At 40.3% G+C, this 23,864-nt stretch overlaps 1 protein-coding gene across 4 annotated transcripts in view; it reads right to left on the bottom strand.

Moving 5' to 3' along the window:
• The window catches only part of tgfbr3 (transforming growth factor, beta receptor III), a 199,557-nt gene extending 176,075 nt beyond the window's left edge, over nucleotides 1-23,482 (bottom strand). For 2 of the 4 annotated variants that reach the window (XM_048601987.1, XM_048601984.1), the window contains exons 1-2: nucleotides 15,932-16,229; nucleotides 1,335-1,565 (exon numbers count right to left, since the gene is read on the bottom strand). In XM_048601987.1, the coding sequence (XP_048457944.1) occupies nucleotides 1,335-1,395 (61 nt within the window). In that variant the 5' untranslated portion in view covers nucleotides 1,396-1,565; nucleotides 15,932-16,229. Of the gene's footprint in view, nucleotides 1-1,334; nucleotides 1,566-15,931; nucleotides 16,230-17,530; nucleotides 17,553-23,359 lie in introns of those variants that run through there. The other 2 variants (XM_048601985.1, XM_048601986.1) reach the window with 2 other exon arrangements.
• Nucleotides 23,483-23,864: the final 382 nt, after the last annotated feature.

The following is a 23,864-nucleotide window of genomic DNA, read 5'->3' as shown; positions in this document are numbered from 1 at the left end:
GGTTTTAGTAGATTGGCTCTTGACTGCAGTCATGGTTGTATCTACGTATATATTAAAAGCGCAGTCAAAACATACTGACTTAAGACAGATCTGTTTGTTTGAAATCTGGACCAACATATCAAATAAACCAAATCTGGTACTAAACTTGTCTTGGTGACATCGGATGTCAATGAAAAGGAAAGATGGGCAAAATAAACTTAGCATGTCACTTCTAGTAGTTAGTTATTAAATGCAACTTAGAGAAGAATTTTATGTGCAGGGGATTGGGGCCTAAGGTGGTCTTCCTTCTCTACCCTCCCACAGAAGTTAGTGGGTAGTTGACCAACAGCGAAAAGGCCTACCTGCAGCCAAAACACTTCTGGGGACGCTAACTTAAGTGTTGGCAGTGTCTACTCAGCTCCTGCACTCTTAGACTAGAGAAAGGAGCACAAAGAAAGCTCAATGACTCAGTCGTGGATATTTCAGAGGTACTGTGGGTGGGAAAGTTTGGCATTTCCAACCCAATTTTTTAAGTCCCTTTCCATTTTTTTCAACCTTTAAAGTTATCACTAACAGGAATATCAGAAAACAAATTCATTTTCATGTTTTTTTTGTGTTTTTGTGGTGTGTTGTGTTTCTCTTTTCGACATCAGCTTTTTTTCAAATTGTTCATTCAAGGGATATGGGCTTTGCTGGCTGTATCAGTATTTATTGCCCATCTCTAATTGCCCTTGAGATGCCTTCTTGAAATTCACTCCATTTAGTACAGATGGAATCAATGCAGTTGGGGAAAGAGTTCCAGGATTTTGACCCAGCAGCAGTGAAGGAACAGCAATATAATTCCAAGTAAGGATGGTGAGTGTGGCTTGGAGAGGAACTAACATTATCTAACGAGTAATGATAAATTAACAATTTGAATTTTGAATACCTCTATGATCCATTATGTAGGAAACTGGAGGGCAGGTTAATGACAGATAACTTACTTGACAAATTTGAAGATAACAGTAATAAGTAATTGAAGAAGAGGAAAATCCAAAGCCATGGAGAGATAATTTCGTGGTGGGAGCTTTAAAAGAATGATTTTGATTGCTTTGTGAGAGCAGATTGACATCATAGGTTAAATAGTCTGTGTGCTGTAATTTTCTACAGTTCTGTAACAAGTAGTGATGAGTTGAACTAAGTTTGAATTTTAAAAACCTATACACTGACGTGAGAGGAGAGATTAAGGTGGAAATTCACAATTTGGAGGTCTTGGAAACATTTTGGATCCTGTGGTGAGTCTTAATATACAAAAATGAAAATAAGAATAAAAAAATTCAAAACAGTTTTCAAAACATCTGTAACAAATTGCTCACCTGCAGATACTTCACATAGCAACATGATGAGCAACGTTGTTTGAATTCCATTTGAAGTCATGATGCGAATACAATGCAATACTGTGCTCTGCGTTACACAGTCCACTGATGATGCTTTTATCTTCTAATACAGCCAAAGTCGCTACGTCAATGGCAATATTTCACCATGGGAACTAAACTTCTCAGCAAGATAGAAGGATTAAGACTTTTGATGTTCTTTCATTCATAACCCTAAAAGAACAAAAATGTAGAGAATAAAGGTACATGATTAGCTACATTTTATAATCCTAATAGGACTGTATTTTGATTCAGAGACAAAATCCCCCATACGTTGTGCAGGTGAGTGGCCACTCTCCAGCCCAACAGGTTTCACTCTGGCTTTGTTCTGGGATAAATAAGGCATGTACACAGCTTTGCTAAAAAGAAGGCAAAACACTGTACACAAAAAAAACAGCAGACTACAAGAAGAAATTAAATTTTAAATGGAACATTAATTACCCTGTGAGGTTTATCATGCAAAAATTATAAAATATGACAAATAGTAAAAATATATGAAAATATCACAGTGCAGCAAGATCAGGAAAACATCCAGGTTTGGGCTAACAAGACATTCATGCCACACAAATGCCAGGCAATGATTTGTCTCTAACAAAAGAGAATACAATCATCACCCATTAATATTCCATTGCGTTACCATCGCTGAACTCCCACTTTCAACATTCTAATGGCTACCATTTACCAGAAACTAAACTAGGCTAGTCACAGAAATAGAATGACTGCAAGAGCAAGTCAAAGGTTAGGAATCTTGCAGGAATAACTCATTGCATGGCTCCCCTTAAACCTGTCCACCATCTACAAGGCACAAGTCAGGAGTGTGATGTGGAATACTCCCCACTTGCCTGGCTGAGTGCAACTCCAATAACACTCAACAAGGCTGACACCTTCCAAGACAATTTCCATCATATCCACAATATCCATTCTCTCCACCACCACCACCACCACCACCATTCAGTAGCAACAGTATGTACCACCTACAAGATGCATGGCAAAAATTCACCAAGGCTTCCTAGACAGCACCTTCCAAACCTTCAAACACTAACATCCAGAAGGACAAGGGCAGCAGATATGTGGGAACACTTCCACCTGTAAGTTACCTTTCAAGCCACTCACCATCCTGACTAGGAAATATAGAACATAGAACAGTACAGCACAGTACAGGCCCTTCGGCCCATGATGTTGTGCCGAACTTTTACCCTAATCCTAAGATCAAACTAACCTCCACCCCTACCTTATGCTATCATCCATATGCCCATCTAATAGCCGCTTAAATGCCCCTAATGAGGCCGACTCCACTACCCTCTCTGGCAATGCATTCCACATCCCTACCGCTCTCTGAGTAAAGAGGCTACCTGTGACGTCTCCCCTATATCTACCTCCACTCACTTTAAAACTATGCCCCCTCATAATAGCTACCTCCACCCTAGGAAAAAGTCTCTGACTGTCCACTCTATCTATACCTCTGATCATTTTGTACACCTCTATCAAGTCATCTTTCATCCTTCATCGTTCTAAAGAGAAAAGCCCTAGCTCTCTCAACCTTTCCTCATAAGACCTTCTCTCCATTCCAGGCAACATCCTGGTAGATCTCCTCTGCACCTTTTCCAACGCTTCCACATCTTTCCTATAATGAGGTGACCAGAACTGGACACAATACTCCAGATGTGGCTGAACCAGGCTTTTGTACAACTGGAGCATAACTTCACAGCTCTTGAACTCAATCCCTCTATTAAATGAAAGCTAACACACCATATGCCTTCTTAACAACTCTATCCACCTGGTTGGCAGCTTTCAGGGAACTGTGGACATGAACCCCAAGATCTCTCTGCTCCTCCACACTGCCAAGAATCTTTTCGTTAACCCTGTATTCTGCTTTCAAGTTTGTCCTTCCAAAATGAATCACCTCATACTTTTCAGGGTTAAACTCCATCTGTCACTTCTCAGCCCAGCTCTGCATGCTATCAATGTCCCTTTGTAACCTAGAACAGCCCTCCGCACTATCCACAACTTGAACCACCTTTGTATCATCCGCGAACTTACTAATCCACCCTTCCACTCCTTCATTCAAAATCATTTACAAAAATTACAAATAGAAGAGGACCCAGAACAGATCCTTGTGGTACACCACTCGTAACTGAGCACCATGTTGAATATTTTCCGTCCACCACCACCCTTTGTCTTCTAAGGGTCAGCCAATTCTGAATCCAATCTGCCACATTTCCCCCTATCCCATGCCTCCTTACTTTCTGCATGAGCCTACCATGGGGAACCTTATCAAATGCCTTACTTAAATCCATGTATACCACATCCACTGCTCTACCTTCATCCACGTGTTTGGTCACCTGTTCAAAGAATTCAATAAGGTTTGAGAGGCATGATCTACCCCTCACAAATCCATGCTGACTATCATGAATCAAACTGTGCCTTTCCAAGTGATCATAAATCCTATCTCTCAGAGCCCTTTCCAATAATTTGCCCACCATTGAAGTAAGACTAACTGGCCTGTAATTTCTGGGGTTATCCCAATTCCCTGTTTTGAATAAGGGAATGACGTTTGCCTCTTTCCAATCTTCCAGCACTATACCCGTGGACAGTGAGGACGAAAAGATCATCGCCAAAGGCCCTGCGATCTCTTCCCTTGCTTCCCATAGAATCCTCGGATAAATCCCATCAGGCCCGGGGGACTTATCTTTCTTCAAGTTCCTCAAAATTCCTAGTACATCTTCCTTTCTAACATCCACCTCCTCTAGCCTACCAGCCTGTTTCACACTGTCGTCCTCTACAACTAGGTCCCTCTTAGTTGTGAATATCGAAGAAAAGTATTCATTAAGGACCTCTCCTATCTCTTTAGGCTCCGTGCACAAATTCCCTTTACAATCCTTGATCAGCCCTACCCTTTCTCTGGTCATTCTCTTATTCCTCACGTACGTGTAAAAAGCCTTGGAATTTTCCTTGATCCTATCTGCCAAGGTTTTCTCATGCCCCCTTATAGCCCTTATAGCTCTCCTAAGCCCTTTCTTCAGCTCCTTCCTGGCTAACTTGTATCCCTCTAGAGCCTTTTCCACTCCTTGTTTCCTAAACCTTATATAAGCATCCCTCTCCTCTTAACCAGTCGTTCGACCTCTCGAGAACCAAGGCTCCCTCACTCAACTGCATCTACGCTCACTTTCGCTGCATCAAAATCCTGGAATTCCCTTCTCATGGTATTATGGGGCTACCTACATCAAATGGACTGCAGTGGTTCAAGAAGGCAGCTCACCACCACCACCTTCAAGGAAAACTAGGGATGGGCAGTAAACGCTGGCCCAACCAGCAAATGCCCACATCCCAAGAATGAATAAAAATAAAATGAACTGCAGCCATTGAAGACAATGGCTCATGACCAGCTTCTGAAGGGCAACGGAGGATAAGCAATAAATACTGGTCCAGCCAGTGATACCGCATTCCATGAATGACCAAAATACAATATACATTATAGCCTCTGACCAAAATGGTTCACTGGTCACTGAACAGGCCAGTGACAAACAGCGCAGATCTTTAATTTTCAAAAATCATGTGATTAAATTTAGATTAGACCCTAACAGTACGAATCATCAATAACTGGCTAAATAGTTCCCTTCCAAACATGACCCTTCAATCTAAAGTATACAATTCAGCTTAACATCAATAGTGAGAAAACTGATGGAGGCCATAATACAGGATAAGATAAATAAATACTTAAAAATAAGGTAATACTAGACAATCAACATGACTTTGTCAAGGGCAGGACATGTCTGACCAATTTAATTGAGTTCTTTGACGAGGTGATACTGGCAGTGGATGAGGTTAGTACTGTGGATGTTATATATTTTTTAGAAAGCATTTGATATGGTACCACATGGCAGTTAGCAAATCAAAAATGCTTGAGATTGGTGGGTCTTTGGCAGAATGAATTAGAAATTGGCTAAAGGATAGGAAAGAGGGGATAGGGTATTTCTCAAGACTGGAGATGAGTTGAAAGTAGTGTTCCACAGGGTTCGGCATTGGGACATTTGCTTATTCTTGTTGGTATAAATGATTTGGAGATGGGTGTTGAGGGCAAAATCTCTAACTTGCAGAAGATACTAAGCTAGGAAGAATAGAGAATTGTAAGGAAGACGCTGAACGACTGTAGAGAAATATTTACAGGTTTGCTAAATGGGCACATACCTAGCAGATGAATTTCAACGCAGTCAAATGTCAGGCAATGCATTTTGGTAGAAAAAACAGAGAGCCAATATAGTCTCGATGCTTCAAATTTGATGGGAGTACAGGAACAGAAGGACTTCAGGATTTATGTGTATGATTGTCTGAAAGGCGGCCAGGCAAGTTGAAAAGTGGTTAAGAAGGCTTATAGGTTCCTTAGGTTTATGAATAGAGGCATTGAGTTTAAAAGTAAGGAAGTGATGTTACACTTCTACAAATCACTGATCAGAACACATTGTTTAGACTTAGACTCCCTACGGTGTGGAAACAGTCCCTTCAACCCAACAAGTCCACACCAACTCTCAGAGCATCCCACTCAGACCCATCCCCCTATAACCCACCTAATGTACACATCCCTGAACACCATGGGCAATTTAGCACAGCCAATCCACCTAGCCTGCACATCTTTGGCCAGTGGGAGGAAACTGGAGCACCTGGAGGTTACCTGGAGGAAACCCACACAGACACGGGGAGAACGTACAAACTCCACACAGGCAGTTGCCCAAGAGCGGAATTGAACCCGGGCCCCTGGTGCTGTGAGGCAGCAGTGCTAACCACTGAGCCACCATGCCACCCGTTCTGGGCACCTTACTTTATAAGGATGTTAAGGCCCTGGAGACAGTGCAAAGGAGATGTACTAGAATGATATCAGGAATGAGGGATTTTAGATGCAAGATTAGAGAAATTGGGTGTATCCTCCTTGGAGGAGAAAAGGTTAAATGGTGACCTTATTGAGGTGTTCAAAATTATGGACAATATTGACAGGATAAAGCATGATATCCTGTTTTCACTAGTTAGTACTGTATGTCAGTAACTAGGGGTCACAATTTCAAGATTGTCAGCAAAAGAGCTAGGAGTAAAATGAAGAGAAACTTCTTTACTCAGGATTTAGAATCTGCTTGCAAGGGCTACGTAGATAGGGTTGGAGAATGGGACTAGCTGGGTATCTCTTTCAGATCCAGTACAGACACAATGGGTTGAATGACTTCCTTCTGTATCTGTTAAAAATCACAAAATCGTAGATTTTTATCACATCTATGATTCTGGAAGCATTAGACAGTATTCTCCTGCAACCTTGGAACATGGACAGCACAAAAAAATGCATTTGACTGGTAATAGCTTTGTGTATTAAAACCAATCCAAAATAAAATCAAAGGCTGCAAAAAAAAACTTGCAAGAAATGAAGGCAAACATCTTTTGATAGACAACCCAAGATTAGATATTATCTGGAATTTTACAGAAAGAAAATATTATTTGCAGACTAGATCCTAAGCCCCAACATCCATGCTACCAGAAACCTTGATCCTACACTATGGAGCATAGGATCACAAATTCTCACAAATTCTCACAAATAATCCCCAATCTCCAGTCAAATTAAATAATTTCCCTCTCTAAGCAGGGATAGTCAGCAAGAGACCACGCCCCATCTTCAGTCAAATGGCCATCAACATATCACACCAGCTTCACGCTACTTACCAACCACTGCAACCCTAAATCCATCAAAAAAAGGGGTCCAGAAACAAGGACCCACCAATTACCCAATGAAGACATGCACAATTGGAAAATTAGTGCACTGCCCTCCGCCCCTCCGTACCAAGTAGCAAAAAACTACAAATTGGCACACACCCCACCACCACCACCAAATAGGCAGGAATGCTGTCAAGGGGACATAACTGGCATCCACACCCTTACACTCTCCCTTACCAATAAGAGAAAAAAATCCTCCCTGCAAACAATAACTCCCTCTATCTTATTTCCATCCCAGGTTACATACATCTGTAATGAGCACATAAACAGCAAGATATTCAAAGATCCCCTGTACTGAACAGAATTGGAGAGTTGATCTGCCCCATCCTCTTCCTCACCTTCTCTCTTATCCTCTCTCTTCCCTAGTCTCTCTTCTCCTCATTGATTTCCTCACTGCAGGTACCTACCTACCTCTTTGAGCAAGATTTAAGTAACCTGTGATAACAGCAATTTTTCTTCTAGGTATGATTATTTACCTTGGAGTATTTTCCTTTGTAAACACACTAAATAAACAGCAAGTTCTAGTTGTACCTCCCAATTCCTTTACGAAACTGCTTTCTCTTCTACTCTCATCTTTCTATTTATTTCTGAACTTTTTCCCACAGGATTCAAGTATCCCCACACTTTATTCTTGTTTGTTGCAAACATTGTACTTATTCTTGATTTAGATTAGTTATATAAGCTTACCTCAGTGCATTGTAAATACTGTCACAATAATTTAAGTTAGAAAGAAGTTGCATTTATATAGTATTTCTCACATCCATTGAGTTACGAAGTACAGTCACTGTTGTATGCACAAATATTGCAGCCAAACTGAATAAAGTGGCACTCCAGAGTTAGTTGCTTTTGGTACTGCTTGTTGAATGGAATGTTGTGCTGCATGGCAAGAGAATTTCTTACTCTTCTTCAAATACTAGCACAGGATTATTTACATCTACTTGAACCACCAGAACAGACAGCCATATGTACACAGTTTAAAACTTCATCTTGAGGTCAGTATCTCTAATAATACAATTTTCCCTAAGAGCTGTGTGAAGGCAGCAGCATAATTTATATACTCAAGTTCTGGCTCAGGGCTGTAATGCATGCCAAGGAATGAAAACTAGTGGAGCCGACTCTTTTTTTAAAATATCAAGCCATGCCTGTATAAGCTAAATAAATAGAAAACACATTTGGAATGAATGTTGTAATTCTCAATTAAAAACCAAAAGCATTGGAACATTTAGTCAGAAAACCACAGATCAAGTGCCCAAATTAAACATTTTTGTTGACGAGTTTATCTTAACTGAAACACCAGATGGGGTTCTATGACCAGTCTCAAGTTCTCTCCTAATACCACTCACCAGTGATGTTAATTGCAATTTGTACATGGTGGCGGTGGTGGTGGTGGTCGTGGTCGTGGTATTGTGGGTGGGTGGGTGGGAGAGAGAGAAACAGGATTCACCTCAGCTGGTCAAATAATCTGCCAAACTCAGTACATGAATGAGGGACACTGATGGGGATGACACTCTGCAAGAATCAACACCTTATAACAGGAAAGGGGAAAATTGTAGAAATTGTTCAATAAAGTATATATTTGCAAATTATCATGCAGAATTGCTGGAGTGATAGTCAGAATCATCCCAATATAACAAGAAAAAACAGGAAAGATGCAAGCATATTTATCATGAATTTAGCTATGCCACTACCTAGAATGTTGGGATTTATTTGCTTTACAGCGCAGATTATAGCAGTTCCTCCTCAAGTTTCAAACTGGCAAGAATTTAAAAATCAAAAATTACTTTTAACTCACCAACTCAAATCAAGTACACCAAAAACAAAATCCAAAACTATACCCTCAGCAATTCTTACTTTTTGATTCAAAATTAGATCTTGGTTCTCTGTTTATGAAAAATTATTCACAATTTCAAAGGTGCAGCATATATTTATTACCTAATCCTACACAGTAAATAAGGAAAGACCTTTCCAAATTAAAATTCCACTTGAGAGTTAACTTTGTTTCACTACTAAAGAATATTAATTTTCAACTGAAGCACTGTGGCGATGAAAAGAAGAAAACCAGCTGCCCAAGGGAGGCAGATGCGGGCCCAGAGAGAAAGGAATAATTTGAGCAATTTCCTTCTCAAATCTTTGCAATAATGACTGTGAAAGTCTGAAACTGGCTACTATCTTTTTTTTCCCAAAAGGTTTCTCTGCTCTCAAATTACATATTTTAACTGCTTCATGCTTACAAAACAAATAAATATAAATAAAAATTGTTCCTAGTTATCATTAAGTGTTGGTACACTGCCATTTAGTAGCCAAAAATAAAGTAAATGTTTTAATCAGGTAGTAGATCGAAGACAAATAGGTAATTAGGTACTGTAGATGGGCAAAGAGACAGAAATACAGACAGACAGATATCATGCACTGAATTAATTAAAAATTTACCTCTGTTGCTATTAGCTAAAGTTAAGTTTCTGTTAGTCCATTTCTGAATACTGGTGCCAAACATTCTACATTTAATTTACTACACATTTTCAGAATCATTCCATCATCTAAAAGCTATTTTCTGTCATTCGGGATAATTTTCAAATTCCTATTGTGCAGTTGAAAAACAGACATTAAAGCTTAGTTCAACTATTACAAAACACTAGAAAAAGGAAAACAAGAATCTACATGCACATCAAAACAAACAAATAAGTTATATATAACATTGCACACAATTGCTTCTTTTCCTCCAAATCTGCACTAACCCACAGCTGCCTTAGAACTAACCTAAAACATATGTTCAATCATTAAAAACAAAAAAAAAGACAGGTCTGAATCCCCAATGTGTGGTTACATCATGACTAAGTGTTAGTAGCTATTTCTTAAAAGGGAAAGTCCACTAACCAATGCTTCAAAACCATTTACTGGAATCATTCTTTTTACATGAATACCACTGATATTAATAATAAAAATATATTCGAATCAAAATTTTAAATAGTAAATTTTAAATTGTTTCTAGTTAGAACAATGCTTTGCTAACTCACATTTTAATAGAAAAGCATTGCACATCTATACAAAAGACTTTCAAAGTCATACAATGCAAACTGAACACAGGACATTAAGAAGCAGTTATTTTGGGCTAAAAACTGGCTTTTGCACATTGATGTAATGTTACCAATGTAAATGTTCATACCAGTTTCACTGGTATCACTCAATTTCCAACCAGAAGTATTATTCTATCAATTTCACTACCAGTAGATGGCATCTGCAGCACTTTAATTGCTGACCAGTTTACACCTGGTATTATAAGTGACAGATCTTCATAAAAATAAGTTTAGGAGGGTCTTATAATGCAGTGACAGCATCTCTATCTCTGGGTCCGAAAGTCTGAATTCAAGTCCCAACTGCTCTGAAGTTGTCACAACATGCCCAAAACAGGATGATTGAAAAAAATTATAAAAAGAAGTTTGATTGATTTTGTTGGTACAAGATGAACTAAAAAAGGAGTCCGGTAGCATATTGTGACAATTGATGTACTGTGCATTACAGTTATATCAATCCTTTAACTGCAAAACAAAGACTTAATTGAATCCTTTTGTCAAGGTGGTGACTTTTTAAACAACATTATCTCAGTCAGGCAAACAACAGGTAACCAAAGTACTTCCAGCAAATGTAAGAGTAACATAATAAAAAGTCAATCCTATTCATTCATAGGCAAAGTATAAACAAAGCATATTTTTATTTTGAACTCCATAATTCTCTTCAGTTACATAAAGCATGACAAACTGAAGCAATTTAAGGGGCACAGGCACAAAAATCATATTAAAACTTTTTCCAGCTGCCGTTAAGAATTGACATGCCAGGGGAACAGCTTTGCATATTTCCACATGCAAGGTTTTTTTAAAATACACTTATGGGATGTGGGAATTGTAGACTAGGCCAGCATTTTACTGCCCATTTGTAAATGTCCTTTAGAAGGTACGGGTGAGCTGCCTTCTTAACCACTGCTGTCCATGTGGGGTGGGCAGACCCAATTGTTAGAATCATAGAGCTGTACAGCACGGAAACAGACCCTTCAGTCCAACTTGTCCATGCCCACCAGATATCCTAAATTAATCAAGTCCCATTTTCCAACATTTGGCACATATCCCACTAAATCTTTCTATTCATATACCCCATCCAGATGCTTTTCAAATGTTTTAATTGTACCAACCTCCACCATTTCCTCTGGCAGTCCATTCCAAACACGCACCACCCCTGTGTAAAATAGTTGCCCCTGAGGTCCATTTTAAATCTTACCCCTCTCACTTTAAACTTATGGCCTCTAGGTTTGGATTCCCCCACCCCAGGGAAAAGACCTTGGCTATTCACCCTGTCCATGCCCCTCATGATTTTATAAACTTCTATAAGGTCACTCCTCAGCCTCCGACACTCCAGGGAAAATAGTCGCAGCCTATTCAGCCTCTCCCTATAGCTCAAAGACTGCAACCCTCCAACCCTGGAAACATCCTTGTTAATCTTTTCTGAACCCTTTCAAGTTTCACAACATCCTTCCTATAGGAGGGAGACCAGAAGTGCACACAGTATTCCAAAAGTGGCCTAATCAATGTCCTGTACAGCCGCAACATGATCTCTCAGCTCCTATACTCAAAGCACTAACCAATAAAAGCAAGCATACCAAACACCTTCTTCACTATCTTGTCTGCCTGCAACTCCACTTTCAAGGAACAATGAACCTGCACTCCAAGGCCTCTTTGTTCAGCAACACTCCCCAGGACCTTAACATTAAGTGTATAAGTCCGGCCCTGATTTGCCTTTTCAAAATGCAGCACCTCACATTTATCCAAACTAAACCCCATCTGCCACTCCTTGGCCCACTGGCCCATTTGATCAAGGTCCCTTCGTACTCGGAGGCAAGCTTCTTCACTGTCCATTACATCTCCACTTTTTGTGTCACCTGCAAACTTACTAACTATACCTCCTATGTTCACATCCGAATCATTTATGTAAATGACAAAAAGCAATGGACCCAGCACCGTTCATTGTGACCAGCAGTGTGCCACAGGCCACCAGTCGGAAAAACAACCCTCCACCACCATCCTCTGTCTTCTACCTTCGAACCAGTTCTGTATCCAAATGGCTAGTTCTCCCTGTATTCCACGTAATCTAACCTTGCTAATCTACCATGAGGAACCTTGTAGAACAGTTACTGAAATCCATACAGATCACGTCCACTGCCTTGCCCTCAATCTTCTTCGCTACTTCTTCAAAAAACTCAATGAAGTTAGTGAGACACAATTTCCCGTGCACAAAGCCATACTGACTATCTTTAATCAGTCCTTGCCTCTCCAAATACATGTAAATCTGTCCCTCAAGATTCCCTCCAACAACGTGCCCACCACCAACATCCAGCTCACCGGTCTAGAGTTCCCTGGCTTTTCCTTACCACCTTTCTTAAATGGAGACACCACATTAGCCAACCTGCAGTCTTCTGGCACCTCATCTGTGGTTATTGATGATACAAATATCTCAGCCAGGGGCCCAGCAATCACTTCCCTAGCTTCCCACAGAGTTCTAGGGTACACCTGATCAGGTCCCGGGGATTTATCCACCTTTATACCTTTTAAGATGTCCAACATCTCCTCTGTAATATGGGCATTTTTCAAGTGTCACTATTTATTTCCCCACATTCTCTATCTTCCACATCCTTCTCCACAGTAAACACTGATGCAAAATACTTGTATAGTATATCCCCTATCTCCTGCTGTTCCACACATAGGCAGCCTTGCTGATCTTTAAGGGGTCCTATTTTCTCTCCTGTAACTCTTTCGTCCTGAAAAATATTTGTCATATCCCTTTGGATTCTCCATAATCTTATTTGCCAAAGATATCTCATGTCCCCTTTTTGCCCTTCTGATTTCCCTCTTAACTATATTTCTACTGTCTTTTTACTCTTCTAGGGAGTCACTTGATCCCTGCTGTCCATACCGGACATATGCTTCCTTCTTTTTCTTGACCAAAACCTCAATTTCTCTAGTCATCCAGCATTCCCTATATGTATCAGTCTTGAGGTACATATTGTCTCTGGACTCTTGTTTCCTCATCTTTGAAGGCTTCCCATTTTCCAGATGTCCCTTTACTTGTGAACACCCCCACCCCCACCACCACCCCAATCAACTTTTGAAAGTTCTTACTGTGAAAATTGGCCTTCCTCCAAATGAGAGATCTACCTTTTAGATCCGGTCTATCCTTTTCCATCACTATTTTAAAACTATAGACGGAATGTTCCAGGATTTTGACCCAAAAACAATAAAGGAACAGTGATGTACTTGCAAGTGAGGATGATGCTTGGGTTGGAGGGAAAAATTACAGGTGATGGTACAAAAGATTTCCTTACACTGACCTTAGTACTTTTTATGAACAAAAATAAAGTTGCTAGAAAAGCTCAGCAGGTCTGGCAGCATCTGTGAAGAAAGAAAAATCAGAGTTAACATTTCGGGTCCGGTGACCCTTCCTCAGAACTGGACCTGCTGAGCTTTTCCAGCAACTTTGTTTTTGTTCCTGATTTACAGCATCCGCAGTTCTTTCTGTTTTCGGTTAGTACTTATTATATTGCTGTGAACTGGACAACCTTACTGTTCTACCAACTGCACATTACAAACCACAGGTGCCACCCTAAGGCCAGAAGCTGCAGTATAACTGCCCGTATAAATCAGATTCATCTGTAAATTATTATTGCATGGAAATAGTTCCAAAAAAAATGCTTTTGGTACTTGAATTCTATTACTTTTATAGCACTAAATGTTTCAACCAACAAATATTCTAAAAGCCATTTTAGCTCTTTCCTACAGCACTTCAGCAATACTGTTGGAATGTAATGAGGCATCATTGTTTTCCACTGGAGCATATTCTGTCCTCAATAGCAAGATCCTATGCTACATTACAAAACCATTACTGTTCCTCCCCTCAGGCTCTGGTCCCAACATCATCACTCTCAGCTTTTTAAAAATCACAAAAACATGCAGAATCTCACTCTTCATCTCAACTTCTGATTTCACCATCTTTCTTTCTGTACAATCTCTTGCAGGCTGTAACTCTACAATGCAAAGTCTCATCAACTGAACTCCAACCATGATCACGAAGTAGTTAAAGAACATGCTTATCAAGCAACAGCACAAAATGAGCAGTATGGCTAATTGCAGAGAGAAACTATATGGCTCAGCATATTGCACACTACTTTATTTTAATATCTGATGCATATTAATTGTACCTCATACAATACCAATCTGTCAACATTCAAAAACAGTCCAGAGGATCTGCTAGCAATTTAATATTTTGGCCCTTTTCAAAGAGTTTCACTCACAGTTACATCTCATCCAGCTAGTGCTCCTCAGATGCAGTTAAGATACTGAGGTAGAAAACTTCACTGAGAGATTCACCTGGTTCAGAGGGTTGTGTACACAATCCTCCCCACCAACAGCTTTGTGCACATTACAAAGTGACACTGCAGAGCAGTACTCACGAAAGTTGCAAGTGACAATTAAATCAAGGTTCTGCCTGTTGCTGCAGATAATGTTCTCCCGGTACCCCAAAGATTATTTAAACATTCCTCCATTGACCAGCTTCACTGAAAACAAATTATCTGGTCATTATATCTTTGCTGTTTGTTGGAATATGCTGATTGCATATTGGCTGCTGCATTGCCAACATTATAAACAGTCACTATGCTTCAAATAGTATTTCATTGCCTGTGAAGCTTGTAACATCCTGAGATTGTTAAAGAAATTGTACAACTTCAAATATAATTTTAAACAGCACAACCCAGTAAAACCCATTACTCCTTACTTGCACTTCAATAATAAAAACATTATGCCAATATCAAACATTTTAACCACACCATCTGTCTCTACAGTTGACTGAGATTCTCCCTCATCTATATAGTTTCAGATAGATTAATTATCATGATTCTTTAGGAAAGGTAAGATAATATAATTAACATCTATAATAATTAGTTTGACCATATCAGGACTTGCAGCACCACGTTTTACAAAGATATACATGCTAAATGAAAGTTAAAACAAAATGAAAACAGCATTTCTTACTGACGATGTGTTAAACCATTCAGCAACACAATCTATTGCTAACAATCAGATTTCATAGCGGATGTATTTAATTTCAATTTATAGCCATATAGCATGTAAAAGCTTAACATTACGACGGTAACCGTATATATACATTAGGGTAATAACTGCTACCATTTTAGTTGCTCTGTAACTGCATGTGTCCAGATCCCTGAACTGATACCGTATTATTTCTCGGTTTATCCCATTAACCGTTATAGGGTGAAAGCGCCAATTTGAAAAGCATGTAAAACAAATTGTTCAAGAAACTGCTGTCGTGCAAACTGATAAAAAAAGAAAGCTGTTCTTTTAAAAACAAAACTGAAAAAGCCAGATGATATACACATAACGGACATGTAAAAGTTCTATACTGCTTACTGGCATGGGCAGTTTTTTTAAGCTCCTTCGTATCAGAAGAGACGCCAAAAAAACTTCTTTCTGCATATGGTGAAAAATATGCAAGGGATTTCATTCGATTTTCCCTTATAGCCGTGAACATTGGGTGATGCACACGTGAAGGATGGGATTCAAAACAAACCCCAACCCTCCCCCAAAATCAAAACCTCACACGATGGACAACTACTTATTTTAAAAAAAGCAGCAACATGTCAGATATAAACAGATCGTTCTGCAGTTCATCTCATTTTCCAGACCATGTTCAGATCAAGGCACACCATCTCATGGACCAAGTTTACTCACCTCGAGCTGTCAAAATGACAAGGGCGCAGCGGAAAACAAACCAAACACTTTCACAGGCCCCAATCTGAAGACCCCCCCACACTACTACCTCTCCGACTGGACCCCTTAAACTCTGATTTCGGAGAGTCTTTTACAAGTACGAATTAGTCTCCGGAATACTACAGACAATGTGAGTTTGTCAGCTCTCCCTCCGGTGGAGCTGGAACTGGAGCTGGAGCTGTATCAGGATTTCTTTCTCTTTTTCTCGGTCTGTTCCCTTAGGACCCTCCTGCTCCAACCCTACAACCAGCGGCGTTGAAACTAGCTGCAATGCGCATGCGGTCGCCCCTATCCTTCTGGTGGTGGACACTTTCGCCCCGCCCACGACACCATGGTCCCGCCCCACATCGACCCCGCCCACAAACCACGGGTGATCCCGCCCCTTACTCCCAGCCACGCCCAAGGTCCAGTGACCCCGCCCCCTTCCAACCAGCCCGGCCGGCAACCCTTCAGACCCCGCCCCATACGGCCAGGCCTCTGATTGGAGGAGAGGAACTGAGTGGGCGTGCATACTGCGTGCACGCGCCCCAGGGGCGATGAGATGTGTCACTTTCACCACCCGAAAATCCGTAGTCACAGTACAGGGCGCTTTTAGGTGGCAGAATAAGCGAGGGGGGCTTAATTATGATTTCAAGTAAAAATTTTGCATCATGTTTGGATTTGCCGGTTCCTGATTAAGATTTGGAGTTAATAGTTTGCATTGACTGTATGGGGACGAGTTAGTCAGGATGCAGCTTAGGGCTAAGGAGATATTGAGTTAGGTCGGAGATGGGGAAGGAGTTGGGTGGGCGGCTGAAGGAGTGCCTTCAAAGCAAAACCTGAAAGCCCGGGGGAGTGTAAACCCTACAGACTATACGGTGGCTTTCTGCTGAGAGAAATTTGTTCCATTCTGTGACAAAAGCGAGAAATTCGAGCTCCTCGAATGGTGTTCTTGCCAGTTCCGTGTTGGGGGTTTCCCATTGCACATCTGATATCTCTATAAAAGGAATAATCAGTAAGTATCAGCATGCAATTAAGCGTGCGCTGGTATTGTGCCATGCTCAAAGGTTTTTTAAAAAACGCGAACGCGTTTTATTTCTAAGTAGAGAAATGTACTTACCGCAAAGACGAGGCTGAAGCATATGCAGCTATATTCCACTTTGGCCTGCTCCTCACCTTTCCCAACGTCACAGATGCCAATCGTCAGACATTTAACTTCTCTGACAGTAAAAAACTATTGGCTAAAGGTGTTGGATACAGCAAAGAAGGCAGGCCCTGACAACATTGCGGCAGTTATACTGTCATAGAGTTGTACAGCACGGAAACAGACCCTTCGGGCCAACTTGTCCATGCCCACCAGCTGCCTTAACCCTATTTGCCAGCATTTGGCCCATATCCCTCTAAGCCCTTCCTATTCATATACCCACCCAGATGCCTTTTAAATGTTGTAATTGTACCCACCTCCATCACTTCCTCTGGCAGCTCATTCCATACATGCACCACCCTCGTTCTGCAGTTCATCTCATTTTCCAGACCATGTTCAGATCAAGGCACACCATCTCATGGAGCAAGTTTACTCACCTCGAGCTGTCAAAATGACAAGGGCGCAGCGGAAAACAAACCAAACACTTTCATAGGCCCCAATCTGAAGACCCCCCACACTACTACCTCTCTGACTGGACCCCTTAAACTCTGATTTCGGAGAGTCTTTTACAAGTACGAATTAATACGTGAAAAAGTTGAGCCTTAGGTCCCTTTTATATCTTTTCCCCTTTCACCTTAAACCTATGCCCTCTAGTTTTGGACTCCCGCACTCTGGGGTAAAGACCTTGGCTATTGACCCTATCCATGCCCCTCATGATTTTATAAACCTATATAAGGTCACCCTACAGCTTCTGATGCTCCAAGGAAAATAGCCCCAGCTTATCCAGCCTGTCCCTATAGCCCAAAACCTCCAACCTTGGCAACATCCTTGTAAGTCTTTTTTGAACCCTTTCAAATTTCACAACATCCTTCCTGTAGTAGGTAGATCACAATTGCACACAGCTTTCCAAAAGTAGCTTAACCAATGTCCTGTACAGCTGTAACGTGACCTCCCAACTCCTGTACTCAACACACTGACCAGTAAATGAAAGCATACCGAATGCCTTCTTCACTATCCTGTCTACCAGGGACTCCACTTGCAATGTACTATGAGCCTGCACTCCAACGTCTCTTTGTTCAGCAACACTCTGCAGGACCTTACCATTAAGTGTATAAGTCCTGCTCCAATTTGCCTTTCCAAAATGTAGCACCTCACATTTATGTGCCAATCCTCGGCCCATTGGCCACAGAGTCAGGAGTCATGTGCTGAAGATTTTTCCTCCAGATGAACCAAACTGTTCCAGTACAGCTACAATACTAGCATTAACCTAAGAGTGCTAAAATTTCCTGGCCATGTCCTGTCCATTTAAATCAGGACAAAATTTTTAACAAGTCTAATTACTGCCCCAATAATCAACACTTGATTGTTAGCAAAGTTATGGAAGTTTTCATCAATAGTGCTATCAGGCAGCACTTACATAGCAATTACCTGCTCACTGACACTGGGTTTGAAATCCAGCAGGGCCATTCTGCTTCTGACTTCGTTACAGCTTTGTCCTGAACATGGACCAAACAGCGGAACTCTAGAGGTAAGGTCGAAGTGATTGCACAATGTTCAATATCATGTGCGACTCCTCAAGCTGTACTCAAGCTGTCATGTCAATATGCATTAAGTCTTGGTTGATAATGGCAAATAATGTTCACACCTTAAAAGTACCAGATTATGGCCATATCCAATGAGAGAATCTGATCATCTTCACGTGATGTTCAATGGAATTATCACCACTGAACCCATTGAGCACTCAGAGACTGGGGATTCTGCAGCAAGTAACTCACCTACTGACTCCCAAAAGCCTGTCCAATGTCTACAAGGCAGAGGAATGGGATGGAATATTCCCCATTTGTATGGATAAATGCAGCTACAACAATACTCAAAGCTTGACACTATCTTGGACAAAGCAGTCTATTTCATTAGCACCCAATTCACCAGTTTAAACATTCATTCCCACCACCAAAGCACTGTGGCAACTACACACAAGATACACTGCAGCAATTCAACAAGGTGCCTTGGATAGCATCATCCAAACTTGCAACCTCTACCACTGGAAAAACAAGGGCAGTTGATGCATGGAAACACCATTACCTACTTGTACATTCTATTTATCCACACACCAATCCTAGGACATCCTAATAACATTCTGCATGTAGCATCATGTGGACTGAACTGGTTCAAGAAGGTGGCTCACCACCACCTTCTCAAGGATAATTAGAGATGGGCAATAAATGGTGGCTTAGCTAGTGACATCTCCATGCTGTGAAATAATGAACAAAAAAAGGGGGCAGGGAAAAATGATGGCCTGAGATTCTAGATAGTAAGGAAGTTCCTTAAGCAAAATGCAATGTAAATCAATTTCTCAACTTGATGTAAGACTGGCTCATTTTGCTATACAAATATCATTATTTTGAAGTATGTCACACACACATTCCATCAGAGAATATTCAGCCACTACCTTTCCAAGTATTTCATACAGACATTTAGGATTATAATGAAAGAAAATCATACTGCATTAAATTCTATGTGTTATTAATCTGACTGCTTAAATATTCGATTTAACTATTTTCTGAAGTCCCAAACCTCTGTCAATTCCAGTTTGGTGTCGTCTTCAAATTTGACAAATTGGCATTGAGCTTTTGAAATCATATCTTGATTTAAATTAGAAAAGCATTGGCCCTACACAAACTTTGTCAAGAAACTCATTACTCCCCTCACACCGACAAAATTTCTCTGGAAAACCTGCTGTTTTCTACCCTTTGTCAATTTTGTATCCAGTTCTAACATCTTGAATATTAGAGTTTTGAGCTTAACTGGTGGAATCCTATCCAGAAAACAATTAAATGCTTGTTGCAAATCCATGCATATCACTTAAATATAAGATCTACTTTACTTGCCATTTCTTTGAAACAAAGGAGGTTGATCAGCCATGATCTTCTGCTTCTGAATCCACGATAATTGATTACAGGGTCAGAGTAATCAATATTTACACTTGATAATTACACCTATTATTTTAAACAGAATTAGAAAGGAACCAACTAGCCTTTAGCTTCTTGTCCCTGTTTTGCTACCTCATACATATGACCTCCTACACCAGCCTATTTCTAATCTACTGAGCCTGCCCAATCACTCCCCCTTAAACATTATAAATGTGGGGTTTATAAATGTGCACTAAATGTACCATCTATTCCTGAGAATTTATCTGTTTTGTGTTATTTTAGCTGATATAGGACTTCCATCTCATTTACAGAAAGTTGTTTCTGGAAAGGGTAAATTACCCATAATTTCTATTGTCGGTACTGGTTTGAAAGCAGTTTGCATTGGCTGCAACAGAAGTTCATGCATTCAAATTGCATATTAGAGATTCAAGCACAAAATTTGGTGTGATATCCCATGCAATATTGAGAAGGGCTGAATTGTCATCTTTGAGTTACATGTCTCAAATGGAGGCTCCATCTTCCTCTCAAGTGGAACTGAAATAATCCATGATACTATTTCAAAGAATAGTAGGTGAGCTCACCCAAATAGAAACATAGAAGACAGGAGCAGGAGGAGGCCATTCTGCCCTTCAAGCTTGCTCCACCATTCATCATGATCATGGCTGATCATCCAACTCAATAGCCTAATCCTGCTTTCTCCCCATAACCTTTGATCCCATTCACCCCAAGTGCTATATCTAGCCATCTCTTGAATACATTCAATGTTTCGGCATCAACTACTTTCTTTGTAATAAATTCCATTTTTACTCAGCTAAAGACACACATATTAGTTTGAACATATCATCTAGGAGCTCATTGTACACAAACAGGTTGGCCTGTTTCCTACATTAGACACTTTTTTAAAGTTTAAGCACATTTTTCAAGTACTTAAGCAGTTTGAAAAGCTATGATGTCAAGGAAAGCACTCAGTTAGTGTAAATTTGTCTTTCCTTAAATTGTATCTACTATCTTGTGTCCACCTTCTATTTCACCTCTATTTGTGCCTTCAATGGTTCTTGCCTTCTCTATTCCTGTTGAAGCTCTGCAATACCATACATCTTGTCTCTACAACACTGCTGTTAGGATACAGCTGCATTATCCTGATATTTCACATAGAGTTTGGGGTATCCAATCAACCAAGGTGTCACTGCTTTTAAAATATAATGCTCCAGGAGGGTAAGAGTACAAAATTAATCTCTAAGCAGACTGTTCTTTAAAGATCTAAATATTAGAGAAACACAGAAGAAAGTACTGGTTATAAACATTGTGCTGCCTTCCCCCACCGTCCATCCCACCCTTTCCCAGCCTGCTCATCATGCCTTTTGTTACTGGAAGGTTTTTTTTTAATGTACCTTCATTGGATACAGGCCTCAATGGTTGGGTCAACATTTATTGCACATTACTAGTTGCCCTTGAGAGGGTGATGGTCAGTTTTCTTCTTGAGCTGCTGCAGCACATTAAAATCAATGATCTGGATTCAAAATCTCAATGCCAGATTATAGATTCAGTTTTCTTAGCTGGTCAGTGTTATGTTGATAATTCACCTGTATTCTTTGAGCCTTTACAATAGTCCTAGGTAATTATGGAGGGCCAGTGTGGTTACAAACTCTTTAGATTGAGCTGTATCCTTTATTTCTAACGTTTGATAGTTGATGAAATGGTATAGGGTAAGATTTTCAACATTCGGTTATGGGAAACGGCGAATATTTTTCTCCATTTTTGTGTATTGAACCATAATCAACAATGGGCAGCTCAGTGGTTAGCACTGCTGCCTCACAGCGCCAGGGTTACATTCCACCCTCAGGCGACTGCCTGTGTGAAGTTTGCACATTTTCCCCGTGTCTGTGTGGGTTTCCTCCGGGTGCTCCGGTTTCCTCTCAGGTATGCAGGTCAGGTGGAGTGACCATGCTAAATTGCCCGTAGTGTCCAGGGAATGTGGAGGTTAAGTGGGTTAGCCATGGGAAATGTAGGGTTACAAGGATAGGGTGGCGGGATGGGTCTAGGTGGGATGCTGTTTGTAGGATCGGTGTGGACTCGAAGGGCCGAATGGTCTACTTTCACACTGTACGGATTCTATGCTTCATAGATGTAACAATCCACCGGGGCGATTGTTAAAGGTTTACATGCAGATGTATATGTTTGACGTTTTAGTCGGAACGCATGATACCCCTCCTTTCAATGACTATGGAAATAAGCTTTAAGGAAGAAGCGTGTTAAACGAATACATTCGATGCAAGAACGAAGAAAAAAAATCTATAGTGACATAACACATACTTTGTTTTTGGCAGAATGTCCCAAAAACAGACGGTGAGCGATGCAAATCTCCCCAAATATTAAGGGGGCGAAGAAGCAGAACAATGTAGCAGTGTTGATGATAAATAGGAATCGCAAGTCACGTGGATGAAAATCAAGATCAGAATCATCTTTAGTTGTTTTGTGTAAAAGTATTATTTCCTGAATAACGGATGAATGCGATAGTGATCTGTCTACCTAAAAAGTTCAGAATTCATCAAACGCCTCAATGCATTTTGGAATAGAAGCTCAGGTTGTTGTTGACCTTTTCGGGTTAATTAATACTTGACGTTTAAAAATTGTACTAACTACAACTGGTTGTAAATTATTTAGTCTTGCTTTTAGGAAAGTCTGGCCAAATACTTTCGAATATGATGAAGAATTAACACGAAAGTCTAAAATGAAATTCACATTAACCACATATTTGTTAATCGTGGTAGTAATAGTCTGGAAGTCTAAGCATCTTTGCAAATTCGGCACATAGAAAATTATTTGCATGTTTTCCCGAAAGCACGTTCACTTTCACAAAAAGTAGTTTCGTCCTATTTTGCATTGGCAAGATTTGTTGAACGTGCTTCAGAAACTAACCAAGGAAGTAACGCGCGCCGAGGCAGCCGCAATGTTGGGACATTTAACAAAATGCCCACTAAAGATACTTGCACGAAGAATCAATCGCATAGCGCATTGTTCTTTAAAAGAAAAAGAAAATGTACTGGCTGAAGTAATAGGAAACCTCATCTAAAATTTCGACCGATACAATTTTCCTAACTTTCAAGTCGAGTGGTTGGGTTAAACAAAACTATAAACGTGGGTTTGTGTTACAGCATCTCCCTTTGCCATTAGTAAACATAATTTAACAATGTTAATGTCTCTTGTTAAATTGGAATATATAGAAAGTCAAACCGATCGTGAAAACCAAAACATATAAACTAATCATAAACCATGATGTAAAAAACAATGTCCGAACTTAACTGTCACTATTAGTTTTTTTAAAGTATGAATTACCTATAAACAGTTGTGAAATCCAGGTTCCGGTTGCAGCTATTGACTCTATATTTATGTTTCACATTTTGGGCAGCCCTTTATAGAGTGCTGCGAGGAGAAAAACACACCCCGCTATTGATGTCACTTCGTGGTTTGGACAAGTCAATGCAATCAAACAACATTGTACCAAACTGTTAAGATACGAGGCTGTGGGTGGGGTGGAGGATTTTTGAGGGAGCATCTTGCATTGTCCAAGTGTTTGGTGCCATCTGCTGGAAAATAAATTCAATGCAACGTCAGTCCCTTGATGCGTGGTTACCATCCACTGGCGCGCACAGAAAGAAGTCGCAATTTCAAGACCGCTGGCCGAATTTTGTTTGTGTTCCTGGTGAAGATATGCAACCAACTGGCGCGAAGAAAATCAATAGATTCGGAATTTAACTACCAGCTCTGCTGAGTTTCTTCAGCATATTTGTTTCTTATTTATAATTTATCCAAACTCGCCTTCCCTTTAGACGAACGCTAA

The sequence above is a fragment of the Rhincodon typus genome, chromosome 10 (assembly GCF_021869965.1).
Source record: "Rhincodon typus isolate 14 chromosome 10, sRhiTyp1.1, whole genome shotgun sequence".
Classification (NCBI taxonomy): Eukaryota; Metazoa; Chordata; class Chondrichthyes; order Orectolobiformes; family Rhincodontidae; genus Rhincodon; species Rhincodon typus.
The sequence above is the reverse complement of the archived record's forward strand: the minus strand, read 5'-3'. Positions and strand labels throughout refer to the sequence as shown.